Genomic DNA, 23302 nt, shown 5'->3' on the forward strand with positions numbered 1-23302 from the left:
TATAAAATTTTCATTGAAGCGAGACAATTGCATAACCCAATAATTTTAAGAAAACAAGAATGGCATGAGAGCGGAGCAGCAGTGTAGCTGTCAAAACAAAGAGCTGATAGATTACACTCATCGCAAATTTACATTATTATCTAAAATAAATGATGATAGTTCAAAGAAGATAACATTTTGTAACATGTTTTATTTAGTAAGAGAAATTTGGTCTGTGTAAAGATTGTCAATGCAATCTGCTAATATGACATGAACAACATAAATCCATGTTTTCTCATGTTTGGATTTAGTAAAAGAATCAGAGCCACAAATGAGATAAAACTGTCAATTCAAAAACCGTGGAGCAGCTCTGATATAAATTTTGTGTTGGATGGCAATAACAGCTTTACTGTCATATGAGCAGAGAAAAAAAGTGAGGTCAAGTGCTACATTGTGCAGCAGCATACAAAGCAGAGCAAGTGACAAACGGCACAAACGTTGGTTTTAGTGAAATGTTGCTCTTGTGTGTTGCAGCACGCCAGCCTGCAGGGATCCAGACTGCAGAGGTTCAGGCTTCACACCAGACCGTCAACGCAGCAGCACAGGCCACCTCCTCAGTCACTGAAGCCCAGCACACTTCCCCTTTCCCCAAGACTTCCACCTGGACCGGCCTGGTCGACCTGGACAAAGCAGGAGTGCGCTCTATCGCCGGGATCGACAACTCCTCTGAGATCTCTGAGGAGCATGTCGTCATCCACTTAAGGCCTCAGGTGGGTTGGAAAGACGGACAGGATGTTATGAGAAGCAGCCAGGAGAATGATCCTCAGATTAGCAGCAACACCTTGGGCCTTTCTGACCTTGAGAGCGTAGAGAGTCATGGAGGCTCTGCCCACGAGGAAGAAGACGGCGGCTTTTTGGGATCTGACAACCCAAGATTATCCTCCACAGCCTCTTCAACTCCACAGCCTCAAACCACCAACAGTGTGCTGGCCGAGTTTGTGAACACTCTTATGAGACCCTTAAGGCACTGGGCTGGAGGTGGGGAGGGTGAGAAGACGGAGAAGGGACTTTCAGTGCCTGAGGAAAACGTAGGAGAGAACCAGACGCAGGGTGAAGCATCCAGCAGAAACCTCAGTGTGCCCAACGCCGTCAGAAACAAGGGCAACGTGGACAACGCCATCACAGAGCAGAGGAGCGGGTTCTTTTCCTTCAGGGCTCCTGCCAGTCGACAGTCGAGTACAGCAGAAGGTCTGTCAGAGCAGGAGAGAGAGGTGATGCCATTGTTTCGCTTAGTGCCTGCAGTCAAAAAGACAGGGCATATCCAGACCAGCACCCAGGCAGGAGAACGAGTCTCCAGCACGTCTGCAGATGCCCCTCTGTCCACTGCTCATGGTAAGAGCCCAACACAAATTTCACGTATTTCACCTTTAACCTTTAAAACAATTAAAATACAAAACGAAGAAAAAGAAACACGGGTGATTGAAACGGTTTTATTCCAAATTGAGTCGTGGTGCAGTTAAATGTTGTTGGTAAATGTAGGATCTTTTTAAAAGGTCTCTGCCTCTCCATTCCTCTCTCTCTTGTTTTTCCTCTGAGTAAACTGTAATATATTCCTCCACAGGGCAATTTGATGTATCTCTGTAAATTAAATTAAACAAAACAGTAATAGCAAACTAACAAAAAGGGCATAGCATGTACGGTAGTGCACAAGGTAGAAGTGGAGCTTTAATTTGAATAAGTCTTAATTTTATTAAAGGTTAGCTCACATATGTGTTTAGAGAAAAGCAAACCTGCATCACACAGGTTATTTTTAGGTGTCATTGATGTGCTGGGTTTAGCTGTTGAGTAATGAATAAATTAAACTGATGAGAAAAACAATGCAACTCCACCAGATAAAGAAGGCAGTTAAAAAACCTACTCGAGTGAAAATCAAGGTTTTAATCTTGTTAACGTGTCCTCATGCGTTTTATATGATACATATCATAGCATGAAGGAACTAAGCTGAAACACCATGGCAGAGTACTTCCACCTTGGAACTGCAGTGTTTTATTGACGAACTCGAAAAACCAATTCAGACAGGCAGTACATTTCCCGTAATATAAAGAACCAATCATAAACTCGTGAGGTTGCGCTTTCTGTATTATTTCGCTAGTGCATTTCTCTGATGCACCTTGTTTCGCCATAGCATTACGTAGATTATCAGTTGTAGCCATGCACTGTATATAAATATGGACGAAGTATCCAGGATACGAACGCTGCCATCTTGCACATTTGGAGCCAGAGTCTGCGCATTAGCAATTAGGGGATGGAGCCGCGCTAGTGACGTCCCGCAGATATATCCACGCGGCCAATCAGTCTCAGCTGTCAATCATGATGTATCACCCTAATATCACATAATATCACCTATTGCAACGAGTAACTAATTAAAACCAAAATTGACAGAAATAATCTTTGAGAAAATAATATTTGATGTGTAAGATTGTTTAGTTTGTACCATGTCCCTTCTGCTAAAGAAGGAGGCAGGGCTTATGACCTTTACTACAGCCAGCCACCAGGGGGCAATTCCACGATACCACTCACCATTGTGTACCATAGAGTAACTCGCAAAAAAGAAAACAAGCAGAGGTTTGTGTGTTTGATGAGCAGAGTCGCTGCTGGTGAGCAGCTGAGGGGTGGGTGAAGATAGACCCTAACGCTACATTAGTAATTTTCAGAAGTAGCAATGAGTTTCAGGGGTTTGATCAATGCTAGAAAAAGAACCTGAAGGACTGCTGAGACACAGAGAATGTTGTGAGGGCTTTAGGGAAGAGGTCTATTGTTATTCTCAGTGTGTGTGTACGTGCACATTGCATGTGTATGTGTTGAAGAACCTTTACACCCTGTCAGACGGATAACCTCTAGCAAAAACAGAAGAGGGGGAGTCGAGCAGTGGACCACCGGCAAGGTTAGAAAAGGTTAGCTTATGTCTTATTGAAAACACCCTGGCTCCAAACCCCAAAATCACTTCCTCTAGTTAAGTTCAGGGATAAAGATGGAGTAAAGATTAGAGGAACGACTCGTGGCTGGAAGGATCCTGGACCAATAACCACTGGAGCAGGGTCCATTTACACCACGTTACAGCTCAGGAAAGAAATACACGGACAGAAACTAAAAAGAATGTCTATCACGCCCTTGGGTGGAAAAGGCAGTTTTCTTTTAATGGCCACCACAAATAACACATCCTTGGCATCAGAGAAAATGGGAGGATACAAAGTAAGACTAACGCTCTCCCACAGACAGCCAGAAGAATTCAATAAAGGTGTTCAGCTTTTTCCACCTATAGCAATTGCAGGCTGTATTCATATAAATACTCACTGCTGTTCTACCTGAAATTCAATGCCACCCCCCGAGGTATTAATGAAAATCCAAGCTTTACTCAGTATGTATTATTCACAACCGTATCCAATTAGCGTGGAGGTTGGGTTGCTCTGCCATCCCCCCTCACCTCCATCTTTGTCTCTGCCAATTAAGGCCCGGCTCTCTGAAGGTAGGCGGTAATGATCACTACAGCGAGGATGAGTGGCACAAGAGGGGGATGAGTCGGCTGAGGAAGAGGGAAGAAAGGGGGAGATGGAGAAAGGTGCTGAGGAGGAGATGATTTCTCTTCTTAAACCAGCATCATTGAGCTGAATTAACTCTGTTTTACACATTTCATTGTAAATGATAACTTTAATGCTCAACTCTCCTCAGTAATTTATTGGGCCAAGTTGCCTCCTTGACTGGATTTTAAATATTGGATCAAACTTTTTAGAAAATTGGAAAACAGTCTCTGAACTAAGGGCCATAAGTTTAGTTTTTTGGGGGAAGTGGGTAAAAGTATTTGTCTTCTGCACCCCAGTCTTGATGAGACTAAAATAATCTAAATCGATTTTGAGTTCCATTTTTAACTGATTTACTTTAAGCAGGGAAGCTAAACCTCTCCCATGTGCCCGCTGTCATGAGCTCCCCAAATGACAAGCACTGAACCATTAAAGATATTGATTTATAGATTTTTTTTTTTTTAATGGTCCACTGGCTCACCCCACCCATGAGGCGACCCCCTCTCCGTGCGCTCTGGATGGCCAGTCCGGCTATGATTCAAAACAATCACTCAAAATCAGCAGGGGGAGGAGGCAGAACGGACAACATTAATTTGTTCACAAACTTTGATAGTAACAAAGAAGGTGCTGGATCCAGACTGTAAATAAAGATGGATGACATGTCTCCTCGTCCTCCCACTGTCCAGAAGTGAAGCCAAAACATCCCGGATACAAATGCTGCCATCTTGCATATTCTGAGCCATAGTCTGCCCAGTAGCAATCAGGGGAGGGGAGCCGCGATATTGAGGTTCCACTGATACATGACCAATTGCAAGTCAGTCTTAGCTGTCAATCAAGACGTTTCATTAACAGACATCAGTGTGATGAGAACTGAACTACTGAAAATGACAGAAGCCATCCTTTATCAATCACCATCAGGTTGGTCCATGTTGTATTTACTAACATGGAGGAGGCAGGGTTTATGAACTATGGTGGTGAAGACCCGTTGGCTTCTCTTTGAGGGAGCTGGCTTGTCGTCCATTTTCATAAACAGTCGGGATCCAATCCCTCTTCAGGATCTGCTTAATATTGAGCCCTGAATATAACGTAGTCATGGCAACGGGTACACATCCCCCTTATTAGGAGAGAGTTTACATTATATGGCAAATTTGGACTTTAAATGAGTATTACAATAACAAACTACCAAAAATAATCTTTGCAGTCAGAACTTCACATCTCGTCAACCCCATGAACTTTGGAGTGTGTGTGTGTGCGCTGACTCTAGATGCTCCTGACAGGATTCACGTGGCCATGCAATAACGTCTGCTCAGTGTTTTTTTTTTATTGGACGACATATCTACAGATGGGCAGAGGTGGCCATTGTCTCTCTCACTCCTTCCGTCTCGCTCGTTGTCAGCCTCTGCTCCCGCAATCTAATAAAATGACTGTGTGACTGGAGGGATTCTCTAGGCTCGTTTACTCCAGTAAAGTGGAGTCAACACAGCAGAACCACTCACAGTGGAGGCACGAAATGACTGTCTGAATGGGGTTTATTATGAGTTTGTTTGTGTTGGTGTGCGGTTTTTCCACCAAACAGATTTACAGCAGTGGAGATGAACTTTAACCGCGCTCTGAGTAGCACCATGAAATCAGCCAAGCCGACGCCTAATTGTCTCATTTTATTTATTACATGGGTCATTACATAGATGATCAAACCAGATTAATGTGTTTAATTACTCTCACTTCCATCCGCGTGTGTAGTAAAAGTATGTAATTAGCTATTTGGATTATTAATAGCACAATTACACTGGGCTACACGGCTCTTATGGAAATGAACCTCAGGCTCATAAACCTCACTTAGGCATGAGGCAACAGCAGAGCTAATGAATAATTTACATACATTTTAATATTTGATGCATGGACATATTTGTATATGTTTTCCCTCTCGTGGTAATTTGTTGTGCTGCGTTGTGTTGCGTTGCTTTTAAGACATGTTAACTGAACTGAGGAAAGCCAAACCATGCTGAGCGATGACGGGGGTAGCGATGCTAGCCGGGCCTCTCAGTAACACCGCTGTACTGCTGCTCAAAAAAAAATAAAAAACACACAACAGCCGTGAGTCACACATGCAGACGCGATGAATTATTGATGGTGTGGACAGAGTCTGGTTTAACGTAAGCTGATAACCACTTCATCTGAATAAACATGTCTAGCTGGAGCCCGTTGCGGAGCGAGTCATTCGCCGATCACGTTGAGAGTGTTCCTGTGTTTTTCCACGTGGCTTCTCTCACCACAGGCCAGCGCATCCAGCAGGCTATTTTGGGTAAAAGAATCCACACGGAAAGAATGAGAAAACAGGGACAGAGAAGTGTGAAATGACTTTGAATACATCTCTCCATCCGTTTGGTGTGTGTGTTCATCGGCCCCTCTCTATTTGTCTACAAACTCCAGCAACCTCAGTCACCACGCTGAGCGGAGCCACTGGTGGGGAACGAAGCTCACAATATCCAACTTACTGTAAATAAGAGTTCACAGCTACTTTCAGTTCTCTACAAACAAACAAGCAAGAAAGTTATGCTGAACTCCCAGTTACATTTTGAAGTCTTTAAACTACATTTTGACAGACTCCAAAAATCTCCTCATACATTAGACATCATACAGTACAGGCTGATGAGAAATTGGTTGTTTTCCGTGTGGGAAATGACGACCCTTTATTAATTGAACTGTACATGCCCTGCATCTCAGTTTCCCTGATATTTTAGCGAGCGAATGCAAGAATGAGTAAAAATTGCATGGCCACTGCTAGAAATATTAAATTTAAGAGCTGCCTTGGAAAAGCAGAGACTGAGAAAGTTATATTGTTGAGGTCAAGAACTGCTTTTGTTTGATCTGGGCTCATCATTGTGAAACTGATTTCTCTATATGTGAAAAAGATAAGTGGTCAAAGTGTTATTCCAAAAGTTTTGAAGAAATCTTGGATGGATCAGATTTTGGCCTTGTTAGACGATTCAGTGTTAAGACCCACAGAAGGAACTAAAAACTTTTTTTTGCATGAGAGTTATAACAATTTTGGTCATTTAACATGAATTCTTTCTATATTTGTGTTCTAATTACTGGTTTGAAGTGGACGGATCGCAATCTTAAGCCAGTTTTAGGGTTAATTGTTTTGTGTCGCCAGGCAACTGGCAACCAAATCTAAACAGTGATCTGTGTCTTTAAACCCTGTTGTGTTTTCGTTTGTTTGACTTTTGTATCGTTACAAATTAGTGAATAGTTATGGTTGTATTTATATATGTATGAAAACGAATGAATGGGTGTGTACAATCATGTATATGATATATATCTATTTGTTTCAATGTAAATGCTGCTCATATTCAGTAGTTAACTGTGAGTATGAATGTTAATAACTCAAACTCACATTCTTTACAAGTGGGGACACAGTCCCAGAGGATGTGGACTAAATTTCTACACACTGTCTGCTCTCGGTTGATTAATTTCATTATCCCAAACAGAAACTGGTTTGCTCTGGGCACAGAAAAAAAGAGCAACCAAAACAAATTACAGACATAGTCCACACGTGACTAAAACCCATATCAGTGAATAAACACCACACCATGCTCATCCCGGTAAATGCAGCAGACTCTAGTCCAGGATGAAGATACCGTTTCATGTTCCCATAATACCTCTGAAACTCTACTCCCTATGTGTGTGCCATTTGGCTCATGTAAACCAGGCTCAATTTTTTAATTGGTTTTTCCAAATCCATAAAATGAAATCCTCCTCCTCCCCCGATAATCGAATCCTATCTTCTGTCTCTTTGTTCCCTGTAGAATTCACTGCACCAAGACCCAATGAGGGATCACCTCCCAGTGGACATGTCAACATATCCGTCCCTCAGGGACCCAGAGGAGTTCCAGCTTTTGCTCCAGACCCCAGCAGGCACTTTCAGTGGGTCATTGAGTCCATGCGTGTCTCTAAAGCAGGACCCCATGGAAATGTGGCCTACGTGGGTAAACATCCAACCTGGGGGCCCATGGAAGCCAAAGCAGGGCCCCTTGAGGTTATGACCCTTCCCACCTCCCTTCGACAGGACAACCAAGAAAATTATTCAGGCGAGGGGAGGGATAAGGACGTAGAAGAGGCGACACCTCCATCAGCTGGTCGAACAGTGTCAGAGGAGGAGAGGGAGATGGAGGGGAGCGGAGAAGGAAGCAGGTTTCCTGGTGGGTTTGGAGTAAAAGTCAACAATATGAGCAGCGGTGGTGTCCAACCGAGCCTTGAAACAGAGTCCTCGCTCAGCCAGAGTGAGCTTGTGACTGTGTCTGAGCTCACCACCCTGTCCCAGTGGCAGCTAGTGGATCAGCCCGCCACCTCACCTCATTCTCAGAAGACAGACACAGCAGAGGAGGCCATAGGGGGGGTGTTCTACGTCCGCCGGCCCACTGAAAACCTCTCCTCAGCCTCCTCACACAGAGGGAAAGATACGTCAAACTCAGGATTTACTCCTGTTTTTAGGAAGAATAGCAAAGACACAAGCAGAGAGGAGTTGGAGACTTCCACAGCCGAGGCCTTGATGGAGGTGCTGACAACCTCTGCGGTGACCACACCGGAGCTTCTGATGACCAGACACACTCAAAGGACAGATCCTACAACAACAGACAATCCCTCTCACAGCTCCCCAACAGAGGAGCCATCTATTTCCATTTCATGGGTTCAGGAGGACAAAACAAGTACACCCAACATTCAGGAAGATCGAGCCACTCCAGCACCTAGTGTGGGACCTCAAACGACTACGGGAGTCCTTCAGTTGACTACTCTTGCATCCGACTCCAAAGTTGGCGCCACAGAAATGGAATCCAGGTCTGCAGTGTCTGACTCTTTCATCGTGGGCAGTCGGTGGACACCTTTCAAAGGAGTGGGCCAAAAATCCGAGGAACACAAGGCCAAGGAGACGACGGACAACAAAGACAGAAGCAACCCTTTCGGCATTCTCATACCCAACTGGGCCTTTGGTCTCATCCCTTCAGGTACGTGAGCTCCCCGGTGTTCCAGATGAATGAACCTCACTGTCATCATTATCGTCATGATTATGAGCGATTATCTAATCAGCAGCGATTTATTGGATTATGTATGCAGCTCAGTGACATACGGCACAGTAACAGCAGTTGTACACGGCTGCATACCCTCCACCTGGGTTCACAGCCTGTGCTCGGTTATACTTTAAATACACCTCTATTTCCTTACTCGCCCTGTCTCCTGTTGTTCCATTCTACATCTCCCCTCTCGCTCTGCCTCTCTGACAGACGTCATGCATTCTTAATCCAGGCCTGTTTTCTTTTCTGCACTCGCATCCCCTTTCTCTCTCCATCCCTTCCTCCCATGTTGGTGTGAAGGGAGCTCCACGCAGCGAGCCAGTGCACTGAGGTGAGACCAACTAGGTCTCAGTGAAGTAATTAGTGGGTCACAGCGAGTGCAATTAGGTGAACCAGGGGAGAGCCAGAGATCCTGGTCCCCAACAAATCAATGTAGACACAAACTACGAGAGGGAGCTCGTAATTGACTGCGGCCTCTTCTCCGCTCTCATTTTCTAGTTTGGCCATGTTCAGCTCAACTCTCATTTCTCTCTCACTCTATCCCTGAACTTGTTGTACGTAATAAATATCAGTGTCTGTGCCGTTTGTCCTAGATTGCTTGCATTGATTTTCTTTGATAGTTAATCGACTTTCTACTGTGGCAGAACTTCACAAAGCGAATTAACATAACACAAGCTGTAAACCCAGGGCCACTTGTCACTTACTCATCTAAAATTGTGATCTTAACAACCAAAATATGTTTGCTTACTGTTTAATGCACCTCTCTTTGGAGACAGCGATGTTTATTATTGTGTGTTTTTGCTACACTAACACTCATCCTCAGCCAAGTGTTTCTGCTATTTCCTTGGGTTTTGAAAATACATATTTAAAAGGTATGACTCAGAAAGTAAGTCATCCTGCTCAGTTAAGTGGATTTCTAAAACTTTTCTTCATATGGAGAAGGTAGGAACTCAGTAGGTGCACTTATGTAAAGCCTTTCGTGCGACAAGTAATCATGATAGCAACCTGTTTTAAGAACATCTGTCTGTCTGCATGTGGCTCACATATCTCCAGATCCACTCATCTTGTCTGCTTCACACTTGGAATATGTATCGTTAAGGTCCCATGGAAGTGTAGTCTCGATTTTGCTGCAATTTGGAGACGTGATAAACTTTGTATAGACAGCATGACCAGCGGGGTCCTGCGTACTGAGTCGAGCTTCACCAAACAGGTGAACAGCTCTTTGTGCAGCAGAGGTGGTGTTGATGCCAATTCATGTTCCTGTGGACTGAGTCCTGCAGCAAGTTTCAGAGAGCTGCAACCAGTATTACCACAGCAGGCCAAATAAACATCCCAGACATATTCAGAACACGCACTGCACTAGTCTGTCTATAAAGGCAAAGAAAACTTTAATACAGTAACTTAATTCATGTAAAAAGAAGTTGAAAAACCCTTTTTAATAGTGTACAGATGATATATTTCATAAACTGTGAAGGTCCTTCCAGTTGAAGAGTCTTACTATGCATTTACCTACTTGCTCACTGAGCGTGCATCAGAGACCTTCTCCTGGGAACATTCACCACTGGACTGCATTCTTTGTTTTGTCAATCAGAAGCACGCTCCACCAGTAGTGGCCATTTTCAATGTAGTGCATCAGTCTCTGAGGTACCTTCTGCGGGACATCGAGGTTTTAATTGAAAACACAGCAGCAAACCAATAACAGCGCAAAGCCTCCATACGAGTCCATTGTGTTTGCTTGAGATGGTTCAGGATATTTTCCATTTTCTAAATGCCTTCTTTAAACCCTCAGCCAGTCATTTCAGTCAGTGAACATGTAAGACCTTGAGATTGATTTCTATAAAAAAAGGAACATTTTGAATTTTGTAATTACAGCTCAAGCACACAAGTTTTCATTATATAAGACCACTCAAAGAAAACAGTCAGGACAAGAGCACTGTTTTTCATCAGTATTTCTGATCTGCTGACATTTGAATGGAGTGAGTGGGCCGTGCTCTGGTTGAGTCATTAGAGGGATAAGACCCCTCCCTGTGCGTGACCTTTTGTAGTTGTCAGTTATAGTACAGGGAAAATTACAGCAATGGGTTGTCTGCCCATTACAGCCGAGAGATAGAGACAGGAGAGGAGGGAAAGGGCAGGAGGATGGACAGGAGAGGAAGAACAGGGGGAGGGGGTTAGAGGAAGAGAGGTGAGAGTGTCCTCCACAAAGTGTGGGTAGGAGTACATAAACCTCTTTAATCGATGATCAGAGACTTCACTAACACAGTCCCATGGGCCTCCAGAGAGCACATCGTCCCTCCTCGTCTTTTTTTCTTCTTCCTCCTTTCCTTCCCCTTCCTTGCCTTTCCTTTTATTTCTTGTCCTCTCCTCTCCTCTTCCTCTCGTCTTCCTCTCCTCTCCTTCTTTCTTTACGTTCCTTTTAATCGGGACCGTCTCAGCGTCCCTGCGTCTTATTTGCCCATATATCAGAGTGATTAGACACTGGTTTTTAATGCCTCATCCAGATTTTCCAATTCATCAGTCACTCTGGCCTCCAGCTAAAAACCCACACAGATGGGTGGACGTTCACACACATAAAAAGTGAATATATGCAAAGAAACAGCAGCACAGAAATCTCACTCAGGAGTAAACCTTGATAATCCATCCCACATGTTGAATCACATGAACACACAGTATATGTCTTAATCCTCCAGCTATGAATGTTGAGAGAAAGTAAACACATTTCATTCTATTTATTTATTTTTTTTATCCATATCGCCATTTCCATATTGGATAATCCTAGCGACATTGTTTAGTAAAGTTTGAAACGGCACAGAAAAAGTGTTTTTAGAGCACTGGCAGGCAAACCGAGTCATACAGTGATGTCAACTGTCCGTCCGGCCTCTAAATGACCAGTGGCCCGTCTGATACTCTGGCAAACAGGGTGCCGGATAACCCTGAGTTATAACCAGCTCGACCCAAGCCTCGTCTGTGACTCGAGATGGAACAGACCTCTGGCGACATCAATAACACTGCAGCCAGCCCTCAACCAAATGAGAGTGTTAAATTTGGAGGAGAAGAGACAGTAGGTTGAAGTGTGTGTGTGTGTGTGTGTGTGTGTGTGTGTGTGTGTGTGTGTGTGTGTGTGTGTGTGTGTGTGTGTGTGTGTGTGTGTGTGTGTGTGTGTGTGTGTGTGTGTGTGTGTGTGTGTGTGTGTGTGTGTGTGGTGGAGGGTGAGGAGATAAATGGACCCAGGCCTACACTGGGGTGGCGTATCATCAGTATGGGTCTGTGGTTAGATTCAGTTTGTCTGCCGGCTGTCAGAGTCCTTGGATAGGTTGTCTGGAGCAGTGAGGGGGCACATCCTCAACGCTGCATATAGAAAAGTCGATTGATTTCCCTGCCTCTCCCTCCTTGTGTCTCCCGTCATTTCTTTCCTCCTCTATCCCTCTTTCTCTCTCTTCTACTTGCTTCCCCCCCCCCATCTCCCTCACTCCCTCGCCATCTCCCTGACTTTATGTCTTTTATTACTCCTCTGGTCACTGTTATGAGACTCCATGGCATAATGTTGTCATAGCCTCTTGAACTCCAATGTGGAACAACACAAGGCAGTCAGTTGCCGTCTAAGCGCATCTGTCCCCTGTAGGACCCTCAGCCTCAGCAGGATCCTTGTCACCTCCTTTTAATTCCTAATCTGTCCCCCTCCTATCTGCTTCTCATCTCCAACTTTCCATTCTTTCTTTCTTTTTATGGTGTAATTCCACCATTTTTCCATATCAAACCCTGCTGCTGAATCTAATCCTGTGCTATTGGCTGCTGCTTATTAAATGAATGGGATTTGTTAAAAGAAAAGCCTTGAGGGACGCTGGGCTCCATCGCTGTGTGGGTTGAAGCTGTGTTACACATGGCTCTGTGCTGACTGAGCAGAGGCTCTTTGTATCCTATTAACCAGGGAAATAACGAAGCAGCCGGCGTGGTGAAAATGAGCCGAAGTAGAAGGTGGTGAGAAATCCAGTGCCTCCAGGATGTTGAGCTCGAAACAGTTAATCAAGACTCAACCGATCCTCCTGACCTTCGGTGTGACCTTGCAACTTTGCCCAATTACCACAACTTTCTTCACACATCTGACCAATCCCTGCGGTTCCTCACATGTGTGACTGATCATAGCAACAGCCCATTCAAAACGTTGAGCCACACATCACTAAAACCACTGTCCTGTGTCTGGTTGTTAACATGCAGACGTGTGTGTGTGACACAAACTCATAGAGACCAGATTACTCCTTTTTTATACTGCGTACAATGTTGTAGTGCAACACAAAACAAAAGTGAGTGACAAACTCTACTGCAAAACACATCACATTGACAATATACATACCGACATCATTATATGACAAATCAGGATGATACAAGCTGTTTAATCCGGAATTACAGCAAGTGCTGAAAAAAGGCATGCTGAGTTAAATGTGTATGGTCAGTGGAAACATTACTAAGTTACAAGTGATGGAGGCAGGCTTGCATCTTTGTGTGTGAGTGTGTGTGTACGTGCTTGTGTTTCTTCAGGATGTCTGTAACCCTGAACCGTTACAGCTAAGTCACTTTCTGCAAAGATTGGTTTATAGTGATTCAAGTTCCCTGCAGGTTTAAGGAATTATACAAAAAAAAGAAAAACACAATTTTCACAATTATCACTTGCTCCCAGGATTTCATTGCATTCCTAATAACATCCTAACTTGCATCGTAATTCTTTTTAAAAGGTTGCTGTGAGATCACACACACATGGGAAAAAAAAATGTTTTATCCGCATGCGGCTTAAACACTAAGATTAGTAATAAGTATTAGTTAGGAAGGTAGCAAATAAAAACTAATATATAACTAAAACTAAGCATTATGAAAACAGTAGAAAAGAATAAGAATGAAGAGATTAAGACACAACACTGAGGAGAGCACAGAAAGTCAAACAAATTGTATATGTTGAATTTCATCTCACAGCATTTTTCGGCCATCAAGAGATTTTCTTCCACATGACTGTGAGCTCAGCAGATCATGATGCATGTCCGTCAATAGAAAATAGTGTAGTACTGAGGTTGGAAAGGTCATTGAACATTAGCGTGAGGGCTGATATGAAAGGCAAATACTTGCTACTTAGCTCAAATAAAATATCTGTCCAGTGGCATTTTGGGGATGGAAAAGTATTGAATTACACTCGTAAAAGTCATTGAAACAAACAGCAACGTTTGTAAAGTTAATGCGGCATCGAAATGTGAGTTTAGTGTTGTGCAGTGAGCCTGAACCAACATGTGAAAAGCCGTCTTAAACAGGTATTTTTATGGCATCATAAAATTGCTTTATTATCTTTGCTGTCACAACAAAACCTGGTGATTATTCAGCCTCAGGAGCCCATCACAGGCAGCTGTATTTTATTTTCCAGATCCTATGACCCATAGCTCCCATTATGGCAGATGAATGACTGAGTCTCTTGACTGTTACTGGCAGCAGATCTGCAGCAGGATTAAGAAAACCGAGTTGGGTTTTTGTGTTCATGAATATTTTCTCTTCTTACTCTCGTCCTCTTAAAGATCAGTCGATGTTCTGCTAATTTTAGTAGCCCAGTAACAATGGACACTTTGCTCTGGTTTTCAGTTTCCCTGGGCACAACATATGCTTTTTAATCATGCCTTTGTTTTATCACTTCACTGCCTTAAGCTCACATATATCCATAAAGCATTGATGTGAGAGATAATTTTATTTCTTATATTTAACTTTAAAAACCTACTTTTGATTTGAACAATAATCAGTGCTATTCCCATGTCAATTAATATAATGAGCATTTGTTCCTCTGGGCTTTTGGACACGACACAGTCAAACAAACACACTCGACGAGGAATAGAAGTTGTAAAAGTGAAACATTTAGCCACATGGTAGATGAAAACATCAACTGCTTGTTGGAGCATTAAGCCGCCCTCATCTCCTCAGATTTTATTGGAGTCGTTTTCATTCAGCTGCCTCTGAAAAGTAGATAAGAGGAGACCTCTGTTGAGCCATATGTCACCCCATTAAAAACACAGTCAGTGATTCCCACAGCGTTCTGTTTTTTTTGTTTTTACTATTTCTTCCCAGATGCATCCCTATCTGTGACTTTTTATTGTCAAGTACAGCCTTAGGGCCCCCGAGGCTGCATAAAGTTTCATAGAGCAGCGAACAGCATCACCTCTGTGTGCCACCGGTGGGGAGATGACGGGAGGGAGAGAACAAGCATGGCAGGGAGCTGTCACAGGGAATATAATCCTCTGTGTGGAGTCTTTGTGCGGCTGTTTCAGAGCGGAAGAGACCAACCAGGATGGGCTGTTTGGGTAACTGTTCCAGCATTCTGCATTCCTGCTTTATCCGAATAAACGTCAGGGAACCCGATTCCTTTTGCTGAAAGAACATTTCACTTTTCTATCTGTGTGACCTATTGGAGGACGAAGATGTAAGAGGAACTCAGTAAACAGCCGTGCTGCCTTTCAGATCCGTTAACTTTTATCGCCCCTTAAATAAGATTAATCGGGATGTAGATTTATTAAGATGGGAAACTGCTCAGCAGACAGTACAAATGGGGGCTCTATTATGCCTGTAGCACATCCAACAGAGAAGAGATGTTACTCTTGCATTTTCATTCTCCATTTGCAGTCAGTCAGACACTCGTACGTCTGTCAGCGACTCCGCCAGGCACACGTGCGGCCACGCGCTGATGAAAATGGAGCCGCCTGCCATCAAGGTTAACAGCGAAATGCACGATTTCAAATTGAGGTACTTTCAAGCTACACAGGAGTGGCAGCCGAGAGGATGAGTGCGCCCAGCTGTTTTTTTTCTCCGAGCAGCCAGATTGCCTGTCTGACTCTCACCGGCAGATCGGAGCGACGGCAGGGGCGCTTGGCTCCCGGCGTCAGTTGCAAAGCATCACGCAGCAGCCAGCCCACAGCGGGTGGAAGGGGTTGAGGAGGTCTCTTCATGTAGGTCATGTCAGACACACCCATCTGTCCCAGCAGGGGGGGAGGTATTCATAGACAGGGAGACGTCTCAAGAGGAGGAGGGTTTCTAAATGGGTACAGGTGGTGGTTATGTAGGTGTAAATTACAGAGTCTGATGAGATTTTTAAAGAGAAAGGGTTTGTTTGCACATTGTGATGATTGCATGAAGGTATGTTGGGCAACTAGCCTCTTCACAGACGTCCCTCTGACAGGGGCAGTGTTCGGTCTGTGATGGTTTTCTGTGAGCGGGTGAAGGAGAACTCAGAAGCAGCTTATGTCTCACGCTGAAGGGTTTATTGCAAGCTTGATGTACATCAGAGACCCGGGATGAAACAATATCAACGTTAACAGTGAAACATGAGCAACTGTCACCCCTCAAGTCTCCTCTCCTCCCCACCTTGCATCCCCCATTCCACTGACACGTCTATAAAAGGATTGAGTTGCTGTCACTTTCTATAGCTGCTGAAAACAGCTATAGAAAGAGACTTAGAGCCTCCGGATTATCTGCAGATTTTCTCCGCCTGGGCTCCTAGTATCAAGTCCACAGAAATTCGTGAGAATCCGATGTGAGAACACAGTAGGGGACCCCACACAGAAGACTCAGACGGAAATGTCTAGAGAGTTTGTGGTGATAAGAGCTGACGACAGTGTTTGTGTGTTGTCAAGAAAATTATGTGATCGCAGCAATCGAGTTAATACGTCACTTCCTGCCTCACCTGAATAATGAGGAGGATTTGTTGCTGTTGTGAACGCGTCTCTTCAGAGAACCTCCCGCTGTGTTGTGCATGTGTGAAAAGCAAACTGCAGGTAAAGTCTGGACCCAATTCTCCGGACTTTATCTGCAGGTCATGTCTGAAAATGGCTTAAGTAAATGTAAGTGTTCCCCCACACCTACATCATGATGTTGTGTCCCTATGTCTTGCTTCTGCTCTAATTTAGAGAAGGGCCTCTCTCTCTGGGACATTGGAATTAGATTCCCTGAGCCTGGACGTTACAGTTTACAGCTAGTTTTCCCTTTATCGATAACCTGGCCTTGGGTATTGCTAGGAGAGAGGGGAGTATGTGTAGATTGAGAAGGACACTGTCTTCTTAATAGTTAACAAATAGCTGATGTGCGCACACGGTCGGGCAAAGGAATGTGTGTGTGTGTGTGTGTGTCCCTCTATTTCTTTCCGGTTTGGAGCATATTTATATTGTGATAATTTAGCAACTCACCGCACAACACGTTAGATGGCATGAGCAGGGTCAGTGAAGGCTTATCTAAGCCCACTTGTTGTTTTTCTGAATATTGGCTCCGAGTTTGGTGATTGATCACCGTCGTCTCAGCCAGTGCGCATTATTGCTCTCATCCCTTTTAAGCAGCTGTGCCAATCACAGTGGGACATGATGAAAACCGCTGAATGGAGACAAGAGCAAAGCAGCTTCTCCAAGCAGTGAAATAGTGTCTTTGAGCTGCAGCATGGCAGAACAACAGACATCCAGCACTGCAAAATGATGTGCCTCTGTTAGCTGGATTTATATTGGTGGAGATAAAAGTCTGGTTAGCTTGTTTTCCATAATGATGCATCGTATTATGGTGAAACACAGTGATCCATTCATTAGCTATTCTGTAAAGTTTGTCAAGTCATCATCAGATTTCAGCCAAAACTGTGATCCCCTGTCGTGATGACAGTGTATTATACTGAAGAATTGCATTTAAATTGCATTCTCCTTGTGTGCTTTTCCCTTTGTAATAAATTAAACTTTTGAATCATTATCATAATAATGAAATGCTTTTCTTGGTACCCACAGATACTTTATAAACAAGAAAACATTTATGAAGAAGTTTTGCAGCAAAGTCTAGAGTCAAAACGACAATAATCAAGGTTTCCACAGGGTCTTAAAAAGTCTGACAGTCTAAAATTCTTAAATATGTCAAAATATTACGTTCTAGGTCTTGAATATATTTAAGTATACATCTTAATTATTCGACAATTTAACGCTACTTCAGTCACGCTTCAAAAATTAGGTTTCTTGCTTGCATAGTTTGTCATGTCTCTGTGGGTTTTACATCTTTTTTCAAGAATACAGATATTAGCACGCTGTAATCAAACTACAAACAAGACCAACGTGCAGCTGATTACTGGGTCTACAAACATCCCTGTCAGAATTGATCTCAGTACACTCGGCTTGGTCGCTGGTAAGAATATAGATACCTACTGTCTCTGCCTGTAGTTTGTGAGATAACGTGACATTTAAAAGGTTATTCTACTCGGCTACTTCAATGTATCTTCAATTATAGGAAAGTATTCTAGGACTCTGATATGCCTTCATATCTGTTGTACTTCATATCTTACATTTCTTTCATAATGGTCTTAGAAAGGTTTTAAAAAGTCTTACATTTCATTTTTTGACACCCTGATAAACTCCATTGGTTCATTAAGCAATTTGACATTTTCAAGCAGAAACTGTAGAGGCCTCTCCTTTTGCCTTTTGGTGGATTTATTGTGTCAAAGTATTCAATTATAAGTAGATTTTGATATGAAGTCAGGATTATTCTGGCTGGCTCGAAGATTTACGTTAACAACTGAGTAAAACAAAGACCCAATTGTAGCTGGACTGCCGACACCCCTGTTTCCACGACTCAATTTGCATTGAGCTCCTCTATGTTGCATCTAGCCTCCTGCACTCCCTGCATACTTGCTGCACAGAACACAAACAGACTATAACTGTTAATCTGTGCTATTTGCAAACCATTATGTGAAATGTAAAAGTCCAAATAGTCAAACAATAGTTAAAACCATTTGTTCAACATCTGTCATTTAATTAGATGGCACTATAACAATACATGCATGATTGCACTTGATGTGTAACACCGCATGTTCCTTGCAGTAACCAAGTTACAATATGAATAATTCATAACCTATCACTGACACTGGCGGTTACCCGCTTCTCTTTTTCCTCCTCTCGGTTGACTGTGTCTAAAATATTGTTGGGTAATTCTCTTTAAAAAAATGCGGTTGATTCAATATTGTCATTTCACAAAGCCCTGCAAACTGGTGCAAAGACACACTGAAGAGAAGAGAGGAAAAACACTCACAGTGGATAGAATGTGTTTGTGATGATAAGCCAGGATGGATTATTTTCCTGCTACTCTTGACAGCTCAGATAATGAAATTTATTTAGGACGAATGGAGACGCCACAAGTGCCGCTCTTGTAACAATAGACCCTCAATTTCTTCGTCAGTCTCGCCATGCTGGCCCACTGAATTGGGTTGTATTGAATTGCTGGCGAGTTGCTCTTCGCTGGTCCTCGCCAGGCTGATTCAGTGTGACGCTGGGTCCACGAGGTGCTCACTAAGAGCACATCAGCTGCTTTCTGCTGTCTCAGGCCTCTGGCTCTGTGGCTAATTGCAAGTGTCATGCTTTTTCCTAGTTTGTGTAAGTACGCGTGTGTGTGTGTGTGTGTGCGTGTGTGCGCGCGCACATGCATGTCTGTTTGTGTTTGCTTGTGCAGAGAGGAGGAACACATTTTACGCAGTTGAAAAGAGGTGAAGTTGAAAATTGGAAGTTTCAATTTACAATGACGGGGACGCTGCATGGAAATAGAATCAGAGATGCTGTTCTAAAATTGTCTACGTGAATTTTTTACTATTGTATTTTCGTACATTGTTATTGCAAAAGTCTCTTCTAATTTAGTCAGGCTTCTTTTTTTCCTGCATATCCACAGCTCCATCTCTTACATACACCGGATTTACACCAGGGGTGGAGTCATTCAAATGTTTAGAACAGAATTTAAGGCCAATGCTAATTTACTCAACACATATATCACACTGACCTCGTCAATGCAATGACTGCTTCACTTTGTTGAGGCGTCTGATGTCAGATGGTAGTGATGACGCAGCTGGTTCGTCAGGTTTGAGTCGGGCAGTTTCCAGAGTCTTGGCCAGACTATTAAAAAGAACATCTAACCTGTCAGATGTCATTACAGGCTCTTTGTTTATGCTGGAACGTGCACAGTGGGACCTTGTTAAAGTTGCACTTGCCGGAGCTTTAATTACACTTCAAATGGTTCACGTCAGCTGTAAGAGTTAATTGGTACCATGGAGGCTAAATCACACACCCACATATGACCGTGTGATCACTGACTTCTATGAGAGGTTTTCTCCTCATCTCCATGAGTGTTTTTTCCTTTTGTTTGTAAAACTGTGTGAGAATATTTGCACGACTCAGACGAGACACCTCTCAATCACACCCTCCGCGTTTGCTGAATTTCACGGTGTAATCAACAGTTTTCATTACGTTGTTGAGCGTTCTGGAATGTGCATGTTGCTTCTCTCGATGTGTGACACAGTGACATGCAACTAAACCAACTTGGATCAATATTAAAACAAAGTCATTTCTTTTTATGACCATGTTAAACTCGGTTTGGCAATTTGTTACTTTAGTAGTTCGCCTTCTAACTGTGCCAAAGAGCTGTAACCTGACTCATCTCTTAACTCATCACGTTTCGAGTTGTAACGAAGCTCTAGAGTGTGTGTGTGTGTGTGTGTGTTTTTTTCATCACTGCCTCTCCACGAACTAGGAATACCACTCACACTCCAGGGACAAACCTAATGGGCTTGTTAGTCATTATTTTATATTGTATTTCTTTTATCACAGGAGAAGTTATTGCTGTTATGAGATACTTATTTTGTGTTTGTGAGTTGCTTTTTTCATGTCTGTGTTTGAATGATCTTGTGCGCTGATTAAAACTGCTTCATGGGCCGTATATACCCATGATTTACAACATAAAGATTGGACTGGGAATAGATAATATTACTATTTAAATAAATAAAAACTTGGAACGGTTTTGTGTTTTGGCAAGGTTGTCGTTGTCATTTGAGAAATCCAGTGTTAATTGCAACTTAAACCGTCTATAAAAAATTTATGCTATCATCGGATTACATGTGAAACTGTTAGACATTACAGAATGCAGTCTCCATCCATCAAGTGTTGTTTTCACCCTTTTCACCCTTGGACACACACACACACACACACACACACACACGGTTGCGTATATGCTGCCAGATCGAGCAGACAGACAAAAATAGCTGCCCCCTCCCCTGCAGTGTTCATCAATCCTAGTTTTTCCGAGGTTGCTCTCCTCAAACTCAGTCCAGTAATCACATCTCTCCACCTGCTTCATCTACAACCTTCCCTCCAAGACATGAGCACAGTCCCAAAGGATGCAGGGTGCAGCCTCTCCACTGGGCAAACTGAGCCCTCGGCTGGTAGAGCTGCCGCCCCAACCAGGCAAGGCCTCAACCCGCAGAGGCCTGGGTTCGATTCCGACCCGCGACCATTTAGGCATATCTTCCCCCACTCTCTCCTTCCCCGCTTTCACAAGCTTACTACTGTCCTATCCATTAAAAGTGATAAAAAGCCCCCAAAATAGATTCAAAAGCTTGAGCACTGACTTTCTGCCACTTAGGGAAGAGCCAGTGGCTGAACATGTGCTCTGACCCCCCTTTGCTGAAGAGATCAATTAAAATGTTTATTATTCTGTACAACAACTGACTTTATACTGTATGTGACTCCTTTGATTAATAGTGTTGAAGTTGTCTGGCCTTTTTACAACCACATGTCCAGATTCATTTCATCACTTATTGTTTTGCATCACAGTTTTCACAGTTTTGCACCAGCTCCATTTTCCTCCTTCAGCAGGTAAATGAAACCTCTGTCCGTCTACGTTCCTCCTCTTTTCTTCCTCCACCTTCTTGGCCTCCTTATCCGCCCTCATGTAGCTCACCTCTGTAAATCGATCACTGTGAAGTAATCTGAGACTATATTAGGGTCTGCATCTCTGCTGTGCTAGAGAAGAATATTAGAGCAGGAATGGGTTTTTGTATTTCCCCTTGGTCTGTAATCATTGCACACACACACACGTTTGTGCCGCTATCCTTTCTAAGACTTTGCAGCAAATTCAATTCATTGTGGAAAGCCTAACCACAACAAGTCACATTTTTCCCAAACCTTAACAAGGGCCTCAGAAATAACATTTGGCCTCATTAGGAGCTCATTATATAATTGTGTGTATGTATGATTGTGTATCAGCTATGTAATGAGAGCAAAAATTCCAAAACGTAATCCTTAAAAGACTATAGCTACTTTACACAAAGAGAAAACAAAGAGAACTAATAAAATATTTACCCAGTTTCTCCCCTGTAAACATCTAACATTTGCATATGTAAACTGTCCAATGAATAACTGACTACATTTGTGATTGAACGTTACTTCTGCCAAAGAGGTTATGTTTTCACCCTTGTCTGTTGGTTGATTATTGGTTTGTTTCTTAGCAAGATTTCACAAAATCTACTGGACTGGATTATCACTAAACTTGGCGGGAGGATGTGGTATGTGTCGGGGACGAACCCATTACATTTTGGTGCAGATCCAAAGAAATGGGCGGATCCGGGGAATTTTTTCCTCACTTTCTTTAACCTCGTGACACGGGCGTTTCTCGACATTGCCTTTGATTCCTCCGAGAACAGATCATGGATCATGATGAAAAAATCGGACATGTTTGGGGACTGATATTTATATTTTGGTACAGATCCAAATAAAAAACGGGATCTACTGAATTTAAATGTGGTTTCATAAGGGGACTGTTGGTCCTTGTCGGGGGTGTGTGCTCTACTGATTGACATTCTAGTTTTGGCATTTATTTCTCTCCTTTGTTGGATTTGGCTGCAGCAAGGCTTCCAGGTTTCAGTACAAATGGAGTGGCCAAACATCTCATGTACTTTGTTCTATTTAAAAGCGACTTTGAGTTATATGCAGAAAAGTCTGCATTTAGTTTTGCTCCCGATGCAGGTGCTGTGTTGTTGAACCTGATTTAGGTGACACTCAGCATTGTCAGGGCCACTTTCACTGATCCATAATGTATGTTTTCTCTTGCTCCACATCAACACTGAATGCATCAAACACGCGTTCACTGTAGCAATCGTGCCAGTGACAATATGAATATTTCACCTTATACAGGCTCATAGAGGCATTAGAGAGATGACGATGACTGTATTTAAGCCGTTTAGCGCAACCATCCACATGGCTCTTACTGTTCCGTGTGCCTCGGTACCTTTTAGGGATGTACTGTAGCATTAAATTTTAACGGGACAGCTCTTGCCGGGCCCAGGTGATGGCTTATCACGCCCAGAGAGAAGGAACACTTGAACAGGCTGAGGCATGATCTGTCTCAGCAAAGCTATTACAAGGTTCAGTGAGTCTAAGCACAGCCACACAACGGGTGATAAGCAGGTGTATCCACAGTAAATGCAAGTGCGTGCGTGTGCAGCTCTCCTGAATGTGGGTGTGTGTCGCACGTTTGTTTGTGCAGTTTCTCTCAGCACAATTTTTTCTGCAGACTCGCACTCGGATGAATTTGCGAACCACTCAGCTTCAGACTTCAAAACATTTCCGACTATCGCAATCCTCTTTCATGGTCCTTTCTAAATCCCGGGTGTATGCGGGCGTTGACATTGGGGAGTAGATTTCCCAAATATGCCACAACGCCAACATAATCTCTCTCCTCACAGGCGTAGAAAAAAAACGTCAGATGACCTCAGAGAGCAAAGAAATGTCACACACAAGAACATATTTCAAGATATTCTGCCCAGCGCTGAGAAGAAGTCGCAGCATCTGTTCCCGAAGACTTTAACTTATCTATCTT

At 43.2% G+C, this 23302-nt stretch overlaps 1 protein-coding gene across 1 annotated transcript in view; it reads left to right on the forward strand.

Moving 5' to 3' along the window:
- ncanb (neurocan b) overlaps window positions 1-23302 on the forward strand; it is a 153554-nt gene that overhangs the window by 59205 nt on the left and 71047 nt on the right. The window contains exons 8-9 of the mRNA XM_047343242.1: window positions 514-1371; window positions 7367-8563. Of these exons, the coding sequence (XP_047199198.1) occupies window positions 514-1371; window positions 7367-8563 (2055 nt within the window). The remainder of the gene's footprint in view (window positions 1-513; window positions 1372-7366; window positions 8564-23302) is intronic.

The sequence above is a fragment of the Hippoglossus stenolepis genome, chromosome 14 (assembly GCF_022539355.2).
Source record: "Hippoglossus stenolepis isolate QCI-W04-F060 chromosome 14, HSTE1.2, whole genome shotgun sequence".
NCBI classification, from domain to species: Eukaryota; Metazoa; Chordata; class Actinopteri; order Pleuronectiformes; family Pleuronectidae; genus Hippoglossus; species Hippoglossus stenolepis.